We start from the raw sequence: 16424 nt of genomic DNA on the forward strand, positions 1-16424 counted from the left end.
TTACAAGTGATGGTCATCACAGTTTTCATTGTAATTTATTTACATTTGTGGAGGGGGATTAGTGTTACTGACATGCTTGTTTTTAGAGTGGAATAACATTAGTTTACTAGCTAGTATAAAGCTACTCAGAGCGGTTCATGGAAGAAACGTGGCACATTGTTCAAAGGATAAATTTTAATCATGCTTGCTCAAGGTGGCAGCATTAAGACATGGGATTTCAAAGTGATAAAACCAGCAGCAGCTGCATACTGCTGAGACTCAGTTATCTGAAGCTTGCATGTTATGTAGCTGTAGCTCACAGGAGCAGAAATGGGTTTTAGCAACTGGATATAAACATGCCTTCACCCTTCTGTGATGCTCCCTGTCAAATTCTCTCCCATTAAATGGTATACACACAAACGACGAACACAAAAACACTTTTTTGTGCACCAGTTTATAATACATGCTCTATAATATATATATATATATATATATATATATATATATATATATATATATATATATATATATATATATATATATCTCCAATCACTCCTCCAATTGTGATTAAACTTGGGTATCCTAAATAGCTTGGGTAGCATTTCTTGGTTGTGCAAAATTAAAGTAACATGCTTTATAAAGCTGCCTTAGTTCTTTAGTTGGCAAATTGACTCTTGCTGTCTCCCTGTCTAAAGCAACTCCCAACTTTTGGCATGTCTTAAGTCTTGGTGCCTTGGAGAGACCTGTTTATGAGGTTGGCCATCAGTTATAAACCAGCTATATTTAGTAAAGAGAGCAGAAGTTTCCATTACTCCAAAATCCTATACACCTGCTTGACAGCTTAATAAATTCCATTAGTGGAGTCTTCAGTCCCCTAATGCTGACACATGAAGCTGCGCACTAGAGGTCTTATCGGGTACATTTTGGTTATAAAGTTAATGCTACCTTTCCAAACTCATTTAAAACTCGTGGGAGGAGATTTCAAGAGATTATTGTCTTGCTGCTGAATAGCTTCTTTTTTTCCGTTTCACTTTAGATTTTGGTTTTCTTTTTGTTCTTAATTTGTGTTTCTGTAGTTTGTGAGTTTAACATTTACCTGATTTCTAGCCAACCTCAAGCTTGAATCTTCAGAACAGGACATGAAATACTATAGCAGAGCTATAGCTATAATTTGGCTAATTTAGCTCTTGCATGGCATGGGGGGAGAAAAACAAAAAAAATGCTACTGAGCAAAGAAGTGCAAAAAAAAAAAAGCAGAACAAATTACAATCAGCACAAAAGGTTAAGAGGACTGTTTTTAAAATGTGAATCAAAACGACATTTACACACTGCTTGCCTTTTGAGGGCTAATTGCTCTTTGACTCGCTTGTTCAGCAGAAGCACAGCGTTAGTTTGGCAGTTTTCCAAACCAACCTGTGAATGTTACGTCAATATGTAGGAGCTAGCCAGGGCAGCGCACTGAATTTCTGTATTCATTTGTAAACTGTAGTGAGGCAGGAGTGAGGTATGAAAACTCATTTTTATTCAAGTCACTTTGGGTGGGGTGGCTGCTCCATTCTTGCTGGTTCTTTGACTGTTCTTGAAAGTGAGCATCATTGCCAGGTCATGATTCCTTATTCCATATGCAGGAGAGCAATAAGTGGTGCATTCACTGTCAGGCACATTTGTAGCTCTGCTGTGGTATATTTTGTACCCTTTTGGTTACTGAAGTTATTAATGTACTGCCTCTAAACATGTTAAAACCAATCAAACACATGTTAAAACCTGGAATGGGTGTAACTGCTATGCAATAGGAGTCCATCCCTGTTTTTGTTATCACTTGTGTGTATGATCATTTATTTCATGTGTGTTTTGTTTTGTTTTGTTTTATAGATCTGGGGCTGGATCAGTTCTTGGTGAAGAGATACGATGGCAAGGTAAGCAGTATTAGAGGAGCTTTAATATTTCTGTTTCTTATTTAAAAGAACGAGCAAAGAACCAGGTGATTTAATTCAGACTGGTGATCACTCTTGTTTCTCCCCCCCAAGAAACAGGTTTTGCAAATTAAATAATTATTCTCAATTAAGTTGTTGTTTTGATGGAGCGTATAATACAGAGACAGGTCTACTGTCAATTGATGCTTCCAGATTCCAGGAACAACTGAATTTACATAGTTTGAAATCCTTCAATGAGAGACCTGGACTTAATATATTACTAATATATATATATATATATATATATATATATATATATATATATATATATATATATATATATATATATATAAAAAATGTGTGTGCATGCAAAAAAAGACAAAAGCTTGTTTATTGTAGTGGGAGGCAAAGGTGAAAGGTAAAAGCCATCACGTTGCTTGAAAGCATTACTGTCCTTCATGGTTGGTCCGCACATATCTGGGTTAGAAACCTGCATGAGTCATGGGTTTCAGAACAACCCTCAGTTAAGTATGCTATTTATATGCTATCTAGACCAGGGTTTGAGCAATCAGACCAAAGATCCTGCATGAAACAGCTCTCTGTTAGTAAACCTCCAGGCTCAGGTGAGACTTATCCACACTGTCATCAGAGCAGTGAGATTCATCAGGGACCTGACTGCTGAAATTCCTGGCACATGGTCATTCATTCAGTATTACACCTTATGTTTAAACCTGCACAGTGTCCAGTATATTTGACATTGAGAAAATAGGCATTACATGGTATGAGAACATACCCAGGGCATACCCAAGGTTTAAGGTTTGGAAACACAGGACTAGTAAGAGTTTCCAGCCCTCATAATATCATGTTATGTATTCTTTGGCAAACATAGACTGTCTGTGCAGTTAGATCCCCACTCAACACATGCTGTTCCATCTGGACACCGCGTACAGCGCAGGGAGCACAGGGAGACTTGAATACATATGGACCAACATGGCACAGAGGGCTGCTCTATAGCACTGTACCTTCAGACTCTGCTGTACGTTTAGAGGCACAGAATCTAATTAAGAGTAGCTTAATTGAAATGGATTTCAAAACCTACGCCTTTTTAAAAATAAATGTTTAAATATGTTTGAGGTTCATTGCTTATATACAAAACAAGTGGAAAAGCAAAGATAATAAGCTTCTCTTATTGGCCATTTTTTAAAAAACGTGAATCACTGCCCCTTATTTTTTTTTGATTTTCAGTAAAGTACAAAAGACACACAATACATTCACAATACTGGGAATTGCTTGGCAGTAGTTCACAAGAAAATTAGTTGCAATTGTGATCTGTGAGTAGTGCTATGATTTTACAGGCATGATTACAATTCCCATAAAAGGGTATACCAGGTCGGTTTCAATTATTTTCCGCATTATGCAGCATTACTTGCAAAATCAAATCATCTGTCCAAATGAGAAAAGACAATCAATTTACATAAGAGCCATTGCAAGTTTGCCCAGAAGATATCCCACTCAAGATGAAAAAACACAGTATTTCTAGTAATCTTTTTAAATGATATTTTAATCGTTTGCAGGTGTTTTGGTTCGGCTTTGGATTAGTTTTTAAAACAGACAAATGCTTTAGCAGGAATCTATGTGGACGTATTTTGTTTTTTCATTCTCTTGTGTTTTAATTAGCCTCTCGTATCTAGATTTTGTATGGGAGAGGTGCACGTGGTAAAAAAAGAAAATTGTGAATTGCAGCCACGCTGATAATACAAGTTGCAGAATGTGACTTGTTGCTGGTCGGACCTAAAGTGAAATCTTGTTCTGTGTCATACCTCTCAGCTATTTCAACAGCCGGCTTTAGAAGTGCTTATTATGAACAGGATTCACCCGCTTGTATAGTGGAAACTTAAAGAAATGTCCAAAGTTACAGGCTGTACGTGTTGCATTCTGTGTTGCCAGCTGGATTTGTTGCCTTAGATAAGAGGTCACCAGCTCTGCTCTAACCAGCCAGTAAACCCGAGAATAGATACCCAGTTCGACACTCCTGAACTTGTTCTCTATACGCAGTGGCTAATTAAGTTCACAATTAAACTAGTGGAATAGACCATACTGCTGTGCAATGGTATTCTTATTTCCAACCCTGATAGTTATGGGTTTCCTTTTAGAATGTATGGAGGGCCATTGTTTTACAGTAATAGAACCATTTCTAGCTAGGCTGCACTGAGTTGGTGTACAGCTTTAGTAAACCTCTACCATAAGCCCTCTTATAATCCTGTCCGTTTCTAACATGGGCCTCATTGGAGCACTGCTTGGGCATAGTAAAGAGGGGGAACCACGTCTCAGTACTACAGTGCTGTACAGTCGAGACTTCTACAAACATGTTTTAGCAGGCATATTATGCTTTTTAACATCCAGCAAACAAACGGTCAAGCCTAACCTGTCCCATGGACTTCACAGCCTGCTTCTAATGTTGTTTTCTTCTACAGACCCCCCTCCATTCCCAACCCCCTGGATTTCCCTCTATTTGTGACCATTTAACTGTTGGCGTTGCATCCTCAGCTTTCTGTACTGTCTCTCTTGCCTTTAACACTGGGGGGGAAGGGGGGCTACCAATCTCAACCTCCACTCAGCACAACTGGAAAGAAAGTTCCAGAATGAGCACTTTATTAGAAGAGGACCTGTAGACCATTTTTATATCGTGACAATCATTATCGATTTACAGTTTGATACAAGGCAAGCTAGTACTGGATTATCCACAGACCCCTTTACCAGTACCGGTACCAAATCTACAGAGGTTTGCTGGTAAGCAATTCGAATTTGACAAAGAGGAAAGGCTGTTCTTTGTCTCATCAATGGGAAAAGTGTTTTGGATATATAAATAAACTGTTAAGAAACCTATCAGAAACCAGTCAACCTGTTCTACTGAGAGCAACTGGGTTTTCATAAAGCAAACAGTAATGGTACTCCTTTTTTGAGAAAGGAATTTAAACAACCTTTCTTCCTTTTTTAATACATGCTTCCAGACGAATGGAAGGCACAGTATAAAAGTTAGTTGTTTTTATTTTTTTGTTAATAAAGTATAAGAATTATGAATTACTGCTCTAATGTTGTATTAGAGTATAATATAAGTGAAGTGTGTGTTTTATTATTAATGCAGCACACTAATAAAGCCAGGACACTATTCTCAGTTGTAGCTGCTAAAAGTGTGTTGCTATTACTAATAGCATTGTTAACATTAAGGATTTACCAGTGGAGAATGTATTGCTGATGCCACTGGAGTAACATTAGGCATACTTGTACATGTAAGAATCCATGTTTCCTCTATACAGTATACAAGGACCGTTCAACAGTAAAGTGTGTCTGTCTCTACTTTGTTTGAGGTGAGCTCAAGACGACTGGTTTCAACACAAGATCAGCTGTTTCCAGCCCTGGTTTTTTGGTTTGTCCCCCCCCCTCCACAACAGCTTTCCCTGTTTGTCTATGTGACGGTTCCGATTTTGTGTTTTGTTTTTCGTGTGCTGCTCTCTTGTTTTCATAACCAACGAATCCCTGTTCTCTTCACTTCTCTCTCCCCTTCCTCCTGTACCGCCCTCACCCTCCCATCAGGATTTTTGGCAGGTATGGGGCGTGTGAACTAAGCATGTATGTTTGGCCAGTGTGCACTGTCTCTGACCCATCAGTATAAAGTTCATCCCTCCCCTCCTCTCCCCATAAAGGGACAAGAAGCACTTTCAGAATCCGTGGGGAAGCATGGACATTCATCCAGCGCTTCTCACTTAAAATACTCGTAAGGATACATTTTGTGAGGATAAGCATCAGCTAGCAATTTCTGTTTAATATATTATACAATTTATAATGTAGACTAATTGAAATTATTCGTTGCGCTGTTTGTTTTTTTGGGGTTTTTTTTTGTATTTATCTTTTTATTTGTTAGCTGAACATGTCAACTTAACTTTGACCTGCCCCCCTGTCGGTTTTGAAAGTGCCAGACCAATCCATTATAAAAACAGGCATCTGTTTCCCTGCTTCTTGCGCCACTGCTCCTGCCCAGCATGCTTTGCTCCCACTGCCTGAGACTCCAGGAAAGACTGACGTCAAGTTGGTGTTAGCGATGGTCAACATGACAGTGTTCTCAAGACTACCACCAAATCACTTCTCTGCAGTCTGCACTACAAATAAAAAAAAATAAAAAAAGTAGATTAAAAATGAATTTATAAAAACAAAAACCTGGACTGATAGGCACTTAAATAATCATTAAGTAAACGCAGAATATACCAAGTTCTGTGGCACAGTTCTGCTGAAGTCGTCATGTTGCTCATCACTAGTGGAATGCTGCAGGTGTTGCTCCAGAGGATGCCAGTCTTTGTACCATCCCTGTAACCTTATCTGTATTTTGTTTTCAGAAAATAATAAATATTCCTTTTCCAATCTGACGGACGGAAGGGGGGTGGGCAAACGTCTAAATATGTTGTCACGAGTCACAAACAGTACGCTTACATGCACTTGGTTTTCCTGCGTAATGCAGTGTGTGGAATATAAACTCTGTATATGGAATGTGTCGTTCTTCTAGAATCCCCCTGTTTACATGCAACCTTGATTGTGTGCTGAGCTGAGTGATAACACGTATGGGCAGAAATCTCATGTAAACAACAAAGTATCTCTTGCCCTGTCCTGTTAGGAGAATTCCACCAGTATGCTCCATATACTGCAAAAAGGGATTTTTAGTATTCTGCATACTGCTGACATACCACCTAGCAAAGGTGGCACACTCATATGAGGAATATGGCTGCCAATATACAGTTTAAATTGACTTTATATTCTACATAAGTATGCAGAATACTAATCAATATTTGCAATGCATAGAATTGTGCTGATTCAAATAATAATAGCTGAACTCTTATCGTACACAACTAGTTGCATCAATGGGGGAAAAGTACTGTAGCCCTGTGGTTCATGACAATAACCCTAATTGTTGTTTTAGAGGTGTATTGCAGATGGTGGTTTTAGGATTGAATGTGCACATACTATTTCACAAAACAGAAGTGTGAATCATCGAGTACATCGTTCCTAGCTGACGACTTCTAAACTGTATTTATGAGTGCTGCTGCCGCAATGTTATACGACAACAATTGCCACCTCTATAATTATGTTTGCTCAGCAGTTACCTATACTTTTAAGTTGGATTTATACCCTCTGTGTTAGACATTATAGCAGTGCTGTTTTCCCTAGGCTCATGAGAACACCTCATTTGCTGTTTTCATCAATATTCACATGCCTGGTGTGGCTAACGGAAGTAACTGAAGATGTGCTCATTCACTGTAATAAGTCTGATTAGACCACTGAGAACACTATATGGTGCTGCTGTTGCCGTAGGTGTGTCTGGATCCTGTAGAATACACTCAGAAAATGAATTAAATGTCCAATATGGCCATTGTTTGTCTGATTGAAAAAAACATTTAAGTGAGCAGGATGTTTAGTACAAGCTTAGGGTGGTTATTATATAGCAAAACGTGTTTGTGTTTTTTTTGTTTTTTTTTAATGTATGTCTCGTATCAGGTTCCAGCAACGCCTGGTGCTATTTTTATTATTGTTATTGCCTCAAGAGAAAATCTAATGTGTTTGCCCTTTACCTAGCCCGAGTGATAACAATCATGGCAGATTCCCTGCAACCAGTTTTCTCTTGAAATGTAATGGCAGGGGGGAATAGTGTGCAATTTTTAAAATCCATTTTCAGAAACAGGCAAGACTATGCCTTATTAAAACATTTTTCTTTGTCTTCTGTTCTGCCAAATTTCTGAAATGATAAGCAACTGCTGCTGCTGCAAACATCGATCATAGATGCCTGTGCGGAGATAAAAGAAAAACCAAATGGGTCTATGGTTGGAAATCTACTACCAGCACGATATAGTTGTTCATGTTCTTTTACTTAAAATTTTAATAATACAGTGTTAAGCATTTGAACTTTGTAGCAGCAATTTCCACAGATACAAGCTTTCTGTGTTTTGGCAGCACAGGTGATGAAAAGAAACCCTAGTCTGGAACACTAAATACCCTTATAAAAGTGTCCCATAGTAAAAGTATACCAAAGTGTAATATTCACTACGCAGGTTACTTTGAAACCATATTCCACCTGTGTTGTATTTGTTACAAGTTAAAAAAAAATATATAGAAAAAGTCAAGGGATATTTAATTTAAAGCACCTTCTAAGGTAGATTTGAGGTGTCTCACATGTACGTATCACCACCTATCATGGTAATTCAATTTCCGTAACTTATTTTAGACTCTGCACATATACCAGTCTAAGTACACAAAGAGAGGAAAAAACATTTAATCGAGAAAGTTTGAAAGAAAGCCTTCAGGGGGATTGCTGGGTAAAAGACATTGTTTTGTGTGCATCCACTCTCTACAGCTAGTGGTGCGGCTCAAGATAAGAGGGATTGGATCTTACTGAGGAGAAAACAACCCATTGATTTAACATCACAGTCTGTCCACAAAGCCCTGGAGTTAGTGCTCTAGATCAGTCAGCTGGATGAACTCTTGAAACACTAAAAAAAAATTAATAATACATTTGGATTTGTGTAATATGTTTTTGTTACAGGATTTTATTTAGTGTTTTCTGAACAAAAACAAACCAAACACATTTCACCACCAGAAAAAATGACTCGTGATACGTTGATTTTTAAGGGCCCCTAATAACGGCAACAGAAAATGATTTTAGGCTCCTCAGATGCCTGAACCAGCTGAAGCATGATGTGGGAAACTAGCACCCAGTAGACTATTCTCCCCAGACAGTGGGAACGCACAGGCCAATGCAGCGCTCCATGTGTGTCCCCAGACAAGCTCTCGCTCTGAACTCCAAACTGCAGTGCTTTTACTGTATGAGCCACCGGGGAGACCTGTATCTCAACCTCTGGATTGGGAGGGAAAATAAGAAGTGAAACAAGGTGGTAGAGGTTGAATTATCACAAAGCAAAACATGACCCTGGGCCTGCTTTGCAGCAGATTAAATGTTCAGTTCAGTCCCAGCAGATGAGAATGACCAACCAAGGGTCACACAGAGTTAGTATTGATTTCTGCACAGTGTAGTAAAAGAGGTGTTTGTGAAGCACCTTTCACATCATGTATCCTTCCAGCTGTGGCCCTAAGATTCTGCTTTATGAAAAGTGATGCAGAATATTCCTAGATCATTGCTTATTGATACTGTACAAGCAGCTGAAGTTAATGCATGGGCATTCAGACTTTTGATGGCAATAGTTTTAATTATTATTATTATTTCTAAAGTACATGCCCTCATTTCATTGTGCTGAAGAGGCTCCTAATTACCTCTGTGATCAGACACTAGGCAGCAGCAAAGTAACCTCCAAAGTGCAATGAAAAAGGGACCAGCGATAATGCTGCTAACACCGGTAATACCAGCAGGATAATGCTGCTAACACTGGTAATACCAGCAGCGATAATGCTGCTAACACTGGTAATGCCAGCAGCGATAATGCTGCTAACACTGGTAATACCGGCAGCGATAATGCTGCTAACACTGGTAATACCAGCAGTGACAATGCTGCTAACACTGGTAATACCAGCAGCGATAATGCTGCTAACACTGGTAATGCAATGCTGCTAACACTGGTAATACCAGCAGCGATAATGCTGCTAACACTGGTAATACCAGCAGCGACAATGCTGCTAACACTGGTAATACCAGCAGCGATAATGCTGCTAACACCGGTAATACCAGCAGCGATAATGCTGCTAACACTGGTAATACCAGCAGCGACAATGCTGCTAACACTGGTAATACCAGCAGCGACAATGCTGCTAACACTGGTAATACCAGCAGCGACAATGCTGCTAACACTGGTAATACCAGCAGCGACAATGCTGCTGCTAACACTGGTAATACCAGCAGCTAACACTGGACAATGCTGCTAACACTGGTAATACCAGCAGCTGACAATGCTGCTAACACTGGTAATACCAGCAGCGACAATGCTGCTAACACTGGTAATACCGGCAGCGACAATGCTGCTAACACTGGTAATACCAGCAGTGACAATGCTGCTAACACTGGTAATACCAGCAGTGACAATGCTGCTAACACTGGTAATACCAGCAGCGACAATGCTGCTAACACTGGTAATACCAGCAGCGACAATGCTGCTAACACTGGTAATACCAGCAGCGACAATGCTGCTAACACTGGTAATACCAGCAGCGACAATGCTGCTAACACTGGTAATACCAGCAGCGACAATGCTGCTAACACTGGTAATACCAGCAGCGACAATGCTGCTAACACCGGTAATACCAGCAGCGATAATGCTGCTAACACCGGTAATACCAGCAGCGACAATGCTGCTAACACTGGTAATACCAGCAGTGACAATGCTGCTAACACTGGTAATACCAGCAGCGATAATGCTGCTAACACTGGTAATACCAGCAGCGATAATGCTGCTAACACTGGTAATACCAGCAGCGATAATGCTGCTAACACTGGTAATACCAGCAGTGATAATGCTGCTAACACTGGTAATACCAGCAGGATAATGCTGCTAACACTGGTAATACCAGCAGCGATAATGCTGCTAACACTGGTAATACCAGCAGCGTGATAATGCTGCTAACACTGGTAATACCAGCAGTGACAATGCTGCTGCTAACACTGGTAATACCAGCAGGATAATGCTGCTAACACTGGTGATAATGCTGCTAACACTGGTAATACCAGCAGGATAATGCTGCTAACACTGGTAATACCAGCAGTGACAATGCTGCTAACACTGGTAATACCAGCAGTGATAATGCTGCTAACACCGGTACGAGAGATTCATTTTTTAGGATTGGTTTATTTTTCCTTTTTTATACTAGAGTGGTCAGTGAATGCAGTGTAATGAGTTTCCACTTTATCCGTGAGCTTTCTCAGCAAATACAATGCTGGCCTATTGCTAGCAGTTGCCGCTATCGCCTGTAAATGTTTCTCTCTTTGTTGTAAGTTTGTGATTTTAATCAGTTTTCTTTCCTTCCCCTCCTCTAATGGAATCCACAGCACACAGAGGTAACCAACTGGGGGGGGGGGTCTGTGCTCAAACCAGACCTTGGCATGCAGTGTGTGTGCCGGAGGGGGTGGGGGTGGGGGTTCAGCGTGTGGGGGAGTGTGCAGTAGTTACCGTCCTCTATAGTCTTTTCCTGTACAAAGTTGCATCTTTCCTTGTCTGGCCTGCTGTATGACATGTTTTTGCATTGCATGTTTTTGTTGTGTGTTTCTCTTTCTATTTCTCTCTTTATTCTCCTGTGTTTCTGTAGAGCCTTCTGTAAGTGTAACTGTTTGCACTCTTAAAGCGCTGAATGAAAAAAGAAGAGTCAACTACTGTTTTGCAAACATTTGCAGATCCCTCCCCCCTGTTTTATCAAATGTGCTGGTTGCATTGCCAAGCACGTAGCCCTCTTTATGTCGAGGCTGGCAGGTATGTTTTCTGGAGGGAGAGTGATGCTGACCTGAATATATTAGAACTGGGATGCCCCATCTGTTCTGCTCTGTGGAGATGTTACAGTGTGCATTTAGATTTATACTGGTTGTCAAGCTCAAGAGTGCATCTTGTGGTGGAGCTGTCTGGCTACAGGACTGTCATTTATACAGTAGGTTAGGCAAGCCACACAATGCTTAATGTCTCCGTCAAGGTTATTATGATCCCATGAATAGTGGAAGTGTAGGGTTATCTCCCACTCCTATAGGATGTTGCATTTGAGTTGATCTACAGTGCTTGTTATTTTGCTCCTGGCATTTCTTCAACATTTCCTGGATACTGAGGGAGCTTATATATGACACTATACATATGAGAACTGCAGAGTAACAGATGTCAGCAAGCTTTAGCAGAATGATTTTAAACTTTCCTTTTTTTTTTAACACTGGTTCTTAGATCTTTAAAAAGCCCTTGAGTTGCTTGCAAATGTCATTTAATTTGCGCAAGCAATGTCCAGACAGTGTTTATAGTGTTTTAATGTTTAATGCCCCCCTCAGAATGATCTGACTTCTTAGACTGTGTTCTGCAGAGTACGGAAAATGTGCTCAGTGATGTTGTATGCAGTGCTTTGGAGTGGGTAGATGAGCTCAGAGCAGTGCTTGATCTAGAGGGAGGTTCTAACAATTACTGGTCAAAGTGTCTTGTACACCAGGTACTTCAAACACAAGCGGTAGCCGTGGACACCTGAGCAGTGACATGTGCATGCTTTAACCAGTAAGCTTTCAAGGTGCGGACCACTATGAATTAAACACTACAGGATTGACAATAGCCTGAATTCTGATTTGATGTTGTTTCTAAGAAATGCAGAAATGAAGGAAAAAACACAGTTATAAATCCCAGGAATTTTTTTTTTTTTCAGTGGAGCAGTCAGCATTTTTTTTTTTTCTTATAATAAAATCCTAGATATTCAAACTGTTCACCAATGTAGGCAGATTTTAGGAGGGAGGTATTTTGGTGTTTGTCATGCCTGTTTTAGGTAGGGAACCATGAAAGTACAGCAGGTACTTCAAGAGGTTGACTACTGAGACACTGTCTACAGTAACTTTGATGCACAGATGAAAAGGGAGCCCATTGGATCTTCAGTACCAGAGATTATAACTACTAATGTGTGGGGGAAGTTGAAAAGTTTTTTTTTTTTTTTTTTTTTTTTTTTTTTTTTTTTTTTTTTTTTATTTGAGAATGGGGTTACCTTGCACCGTTGTTGGTGATAATCATGTGTTTTTTACTGTCTGCTAACTGCTGTGCTAACTTTTTATTTTTTCTGTTTTTGTTTTTTGTTTTTTTTGTTTTCTTGTTCATGCCATAACAGAAGCTTTCCCAGGAGCGAGAGAAGTTTGCAGACGAGGACAGTATATTTCACAGTCTGGGCGAGTGCGGGCTCATCTCCTTTGCAGATTACATATTCCTCACCACCGTTCTCTCCAGTAAGTAGCAATGCTGGGTGATAAATGGGACTTAATGACTTGTAACACTTCCCCATGCTTGGTGAGCGTGCTTGCACACACACACACACACACACACACACACAGACAAGAACACTCTGATTCATCACTGTCCTAACAAGCCTGTATGTACAATTACCAAAAATTTTTATTAAGTGAGTGTTACTGCACAGTGTGTAGCTTTATTAAAATTTAAACAATCTACACACACACACACACACACACACACACACACACACTTCAATTTCTTTTCCTTGAACTAAAGTGCTTCAGAGGAGACATGCTTAAACATGTCACCTTAGTGGAACCACAAAAATGAAGTTACGACAGCGGGTAGAAGAGTTACAGACACAACTGCAGCCTTTCTGAAATGAGGGAGGCTGTGCTGTTTAATGTTGATGAACCAGCAGATGCTTGGAGAGAATTAGAGAGACTATGTGATCCTCTGCTTTGAAGTTATACATACGCCTGTAATAAAGACGGCGACAAAAACGTGTAGGTACTCTATTGATCTCTAGTACAAAATGCTAGTTTAGAGAAAACCACATTTTTTAACAATTCTAAGTTAAATTCCCCCTCATTTGATAAATCCTTTTTTTTTTTTTTTTTTAAGCACTTGGATCTCTTTGATTCCAAAGAATATCACTTAGCATGGCTGCAAGAGAAAGAATAAATACTTGGCCCTTGCTGGTTCTTGGTTTTCTTGTGCTTCTAAACTCGTAGCACAGACTCTGAGAGGGCGAGAGAGTGACATGAAACTGTCCTCCTTACATAGATGTGATATGCGCAAGAGTAAATTATGCCTGATTGCTCTGTCAAGCAGCACAGCTGTCAGGTAGGGTACATATTTTAGGTCCAGATTATTAATTTGGTTCTGGCATTGAGGATTAATAGCCAACAGAAATGACAGTTGGGACTGAGTCACGCAGTCCCTGCCTCCACTGGCTGCAGACCAGCTCCTAATACAGGATTGGTCAAGCCAGGACGGGCAGAGGGCAAGGGGGTGCCAGATACAGAACGTGGTCATTAAGGCCATTCCTATTCATCTCTATCCTTTAAAAATGAAAGGTGTGTGGTAAAAGACCCCCCTCCGCAGAATACCAATTCTACCTGTTAAAAGGAGGATTTTTTCTTTAGGTGGATCCCTAGCCCCTCTGTATTTCCAATCCCTGAATAATAGTCAGTTTAACGTGGAGTTAAAAAGGCTGTCTGAATTTGCATCATTATCTTAGACCCCAATGCCCCTCTGTCTATTGATGGATATTAAGCATACAACAGTTTAATTCAATTGATGCATGCACTTAGGAAGCACAAATTAATCAGAATCAAAGCAATTGAAAGCATTTACATAGAGTGTTAAATTGAGTTTGGGGGGAGAAAAAACAGCACATCCAAAATCGCTGGAAATTGTTGTTGCAGGGATCTCATCAAAAACAGCAAGCATACACTGTATAAAATGTATTACACTTATGGTTAAGGACAGTAGAGCTGAAAGCTTGGGTACAGAATTCACCTTCTTTATTTGGCATTGAGGAATGCAGAATGTAAGCATGTGTCTCGTTTTTAATTAGTTGCCATATTTAAAAAAGCAAAATAAACCAGCAATTAGACATATCAAACTGATGGCTGGTTTCAAAATGTTTACTGACAGCCCCTGAAAAAAAACAACAACCTCCACTTTATTGAATATACTGGCAACAGTTGTTTTGCATAATCAAATTTTTTTGTGAAAACCACTGTAAAAACTGCACATGAGATAGCGTTTATAAAATTGATAAAAGCATGGTAAGAGTCAAGGGGCACTAGATACAACGGCTGCTGTAACATCATAACTCACAGTGATAATAATTGTTTTACCTGCTGTCTTAACAATAGCAGTAAAACCAACACTACAGAATACTTTGTGAAATTGAGTTTTTGTTTTGCAATCAACATGGTTTTAAACAAGATTAGTCATTCATTCACAGTCAGCACAAAAAAGGAATGGTTTGGGGTTGGGTAAGTCCTTGAAGTCCAGAGAGTTTTTTTTATAGCTTTTGTATCTGAACTGTAGCCCCAGTTTTGTAGTTTTCACACTATTGATCTGACTCTTGTTCAGCTCCTCAGAGGAATTTCGAAATCGCCTTCAAGATGTTTGATCTGAACGGAGATGGGGAAGTAGACATGGAGGAGTTTGAACAGGTAAGCTTTGGAGCACCTGTGACACCCCCTGCATTCCTCACCCCACCCGCCCGACACTCCTTCCAATTGATGAACCTGGGTCCTATTGCTGAAGGAAGTGCAGTCTGCATTTGATCCAACACGGTGCCACACCTTCACTGCATTATACCTTGAGCCACCCAAGCATAAGAACCCTTCCTGTCATCCACTCACTCTGAAAAGCTGAGGTGTAAAGAGAGAATGAAAATGACCCAGGTGAGTGGCCCCATGCCCTTGTAGAATGCTGTAAAAACTCTCCTGCTCTCCCCTCCACTCAGGTGCAAAGCATCATTCGCTCGCAGACCAGCATGGGCATGAGGCACCGGGACCGCTCCACCACGGGAAACACCCTCAAAACGGCCTTCAGCTCCGCCCTCACCACCTACTTCTTCGGAGCGGACCTCAAGGGCAAGCTGACCATCAAGAACTTCCTGGAGTTCCAGCGCAGACTGCAGCACGACGTCCTGAAACTGGAGGTGACTCGGCGACTGCAGCTTTCGTTCGTTTCACCAGCAATGCATTTTATTGATACAGCGCAGTATCTCAAAGCACTTTCCATGCACATGACTGTTAAACCAGAACTAAAGAATGTGAAAGAAGTATAGAAATTTCAAAATAACAGTATTATTATTATTATTATTATTATTATTATTATTATTATTATTATTATTATCATTAACAAAAATTCAAAATAAATAACATTTGAAGACGTGAATAAGAACAGCAGATACAACTCAACGACTGAAAACACAGAAATGAGTTCTAAGTAAAACAGATAGAAACAGTTATGTTTCAAAGTCAGGTTAACAATCATTAATCTTGACTTTAAAATACTGACCACTGCAGTGTCTCTAATAGAAAAAGGCAGCGAGTTCTACAATATAACTAAACACACTTCCTCCATTAAGAGGATTCAGTACTCTGCTTACCCAAATAATATTGCAAAATCCTATCACCTTTAACTGGACAGAATGGTATCTTATTTGTGTAGTATGTATTTATTTACACAGTGCTCCTTCAGTATTTCACCTTTCGATAATCTGCTAATTTTGGTTAATTCATGGTTAGTCAGTATTGACAGTAAATTGTTTATGCGCTATATTCTCCTGTATAAGGGTCCTTCACTGATTCACTGTTTTCAGTATTTCAGTTTTTTGATTAGTAGGTCAACACTATATTTATTTAAATGCAATTTATCTTGTTTTTATTTTATTTATTTGTGTTTTTCTGTTTTTTTGTTTTTTTTACAAGAGGAACAATGTTGATAAGCATGATACACACACAGCTATTGAAGAATATTGAGGAATAGCGTAAAATTCAAAGCCCCCTTCCATATCACAGCTGAGGTAATCTCATGGTAAAGCCTGTATCTCAAAATCACA

At 39.7% G+C, this 16424-nt stretch overlaps 1 protein-coding gene across 7 annotated transcripts in view; it reads left to right on the forward strand.

The window, feature by feature from the left end:
• The window catches only part of LOC121321761 (calcium uptake protein 1, mitochondrial-like), a 38885-nt gene that overhangs the window by 15748 nt on the left and 6713 nt on the right, over nt 1-16424 (forward strand). For 2 of the 7 annotated variants that reach the window (XM_041260902.1, XM_041260901.1), the window contains exons 5-11: nt 1852-1895; nt 4904-4927; nt 5487-5498; nt 10927-10935; nt 12711-12825; nt 14942-15024; nt 15321-15518. In XM_041260902.1, the coding sequence (XP_041116836.1) occupies nt 1852-1895; nt 4904-4927; nt 5487-5498; nt 10927-10935; nt 12711-12825; nt 14942-15024; nt 15321-15518 (485 nt within the window). The remainder of the gene's footprint in view (nt 1-1851; nt 1896-4903; nt 4928-5486; nt 5499-10926; nt 10936-12710; nt 12826-14941; nt 15025-15320; nt 15519-16424) is intronic. The other 5 variants (XM_041260904.1, XM_041260905.1, XM_041260906.1 and 2 more) reach the window with 5 other exon arrangements.

This window comes from Polyodon spathula, chromosome 10 (genome assembly GCF_017654505.1).
Source record: "Polyodon spathula isolate WHYD16114869_AA chromosome 10, ASM1765450v1, whole genome shotgun sequence".
Lineage (NCBI taxonomy): Eukaryota > Metazoa > Chordata > Actinopteri > Acipenseriformes > Polyodontidae > Polyodon > Polyodon spathula.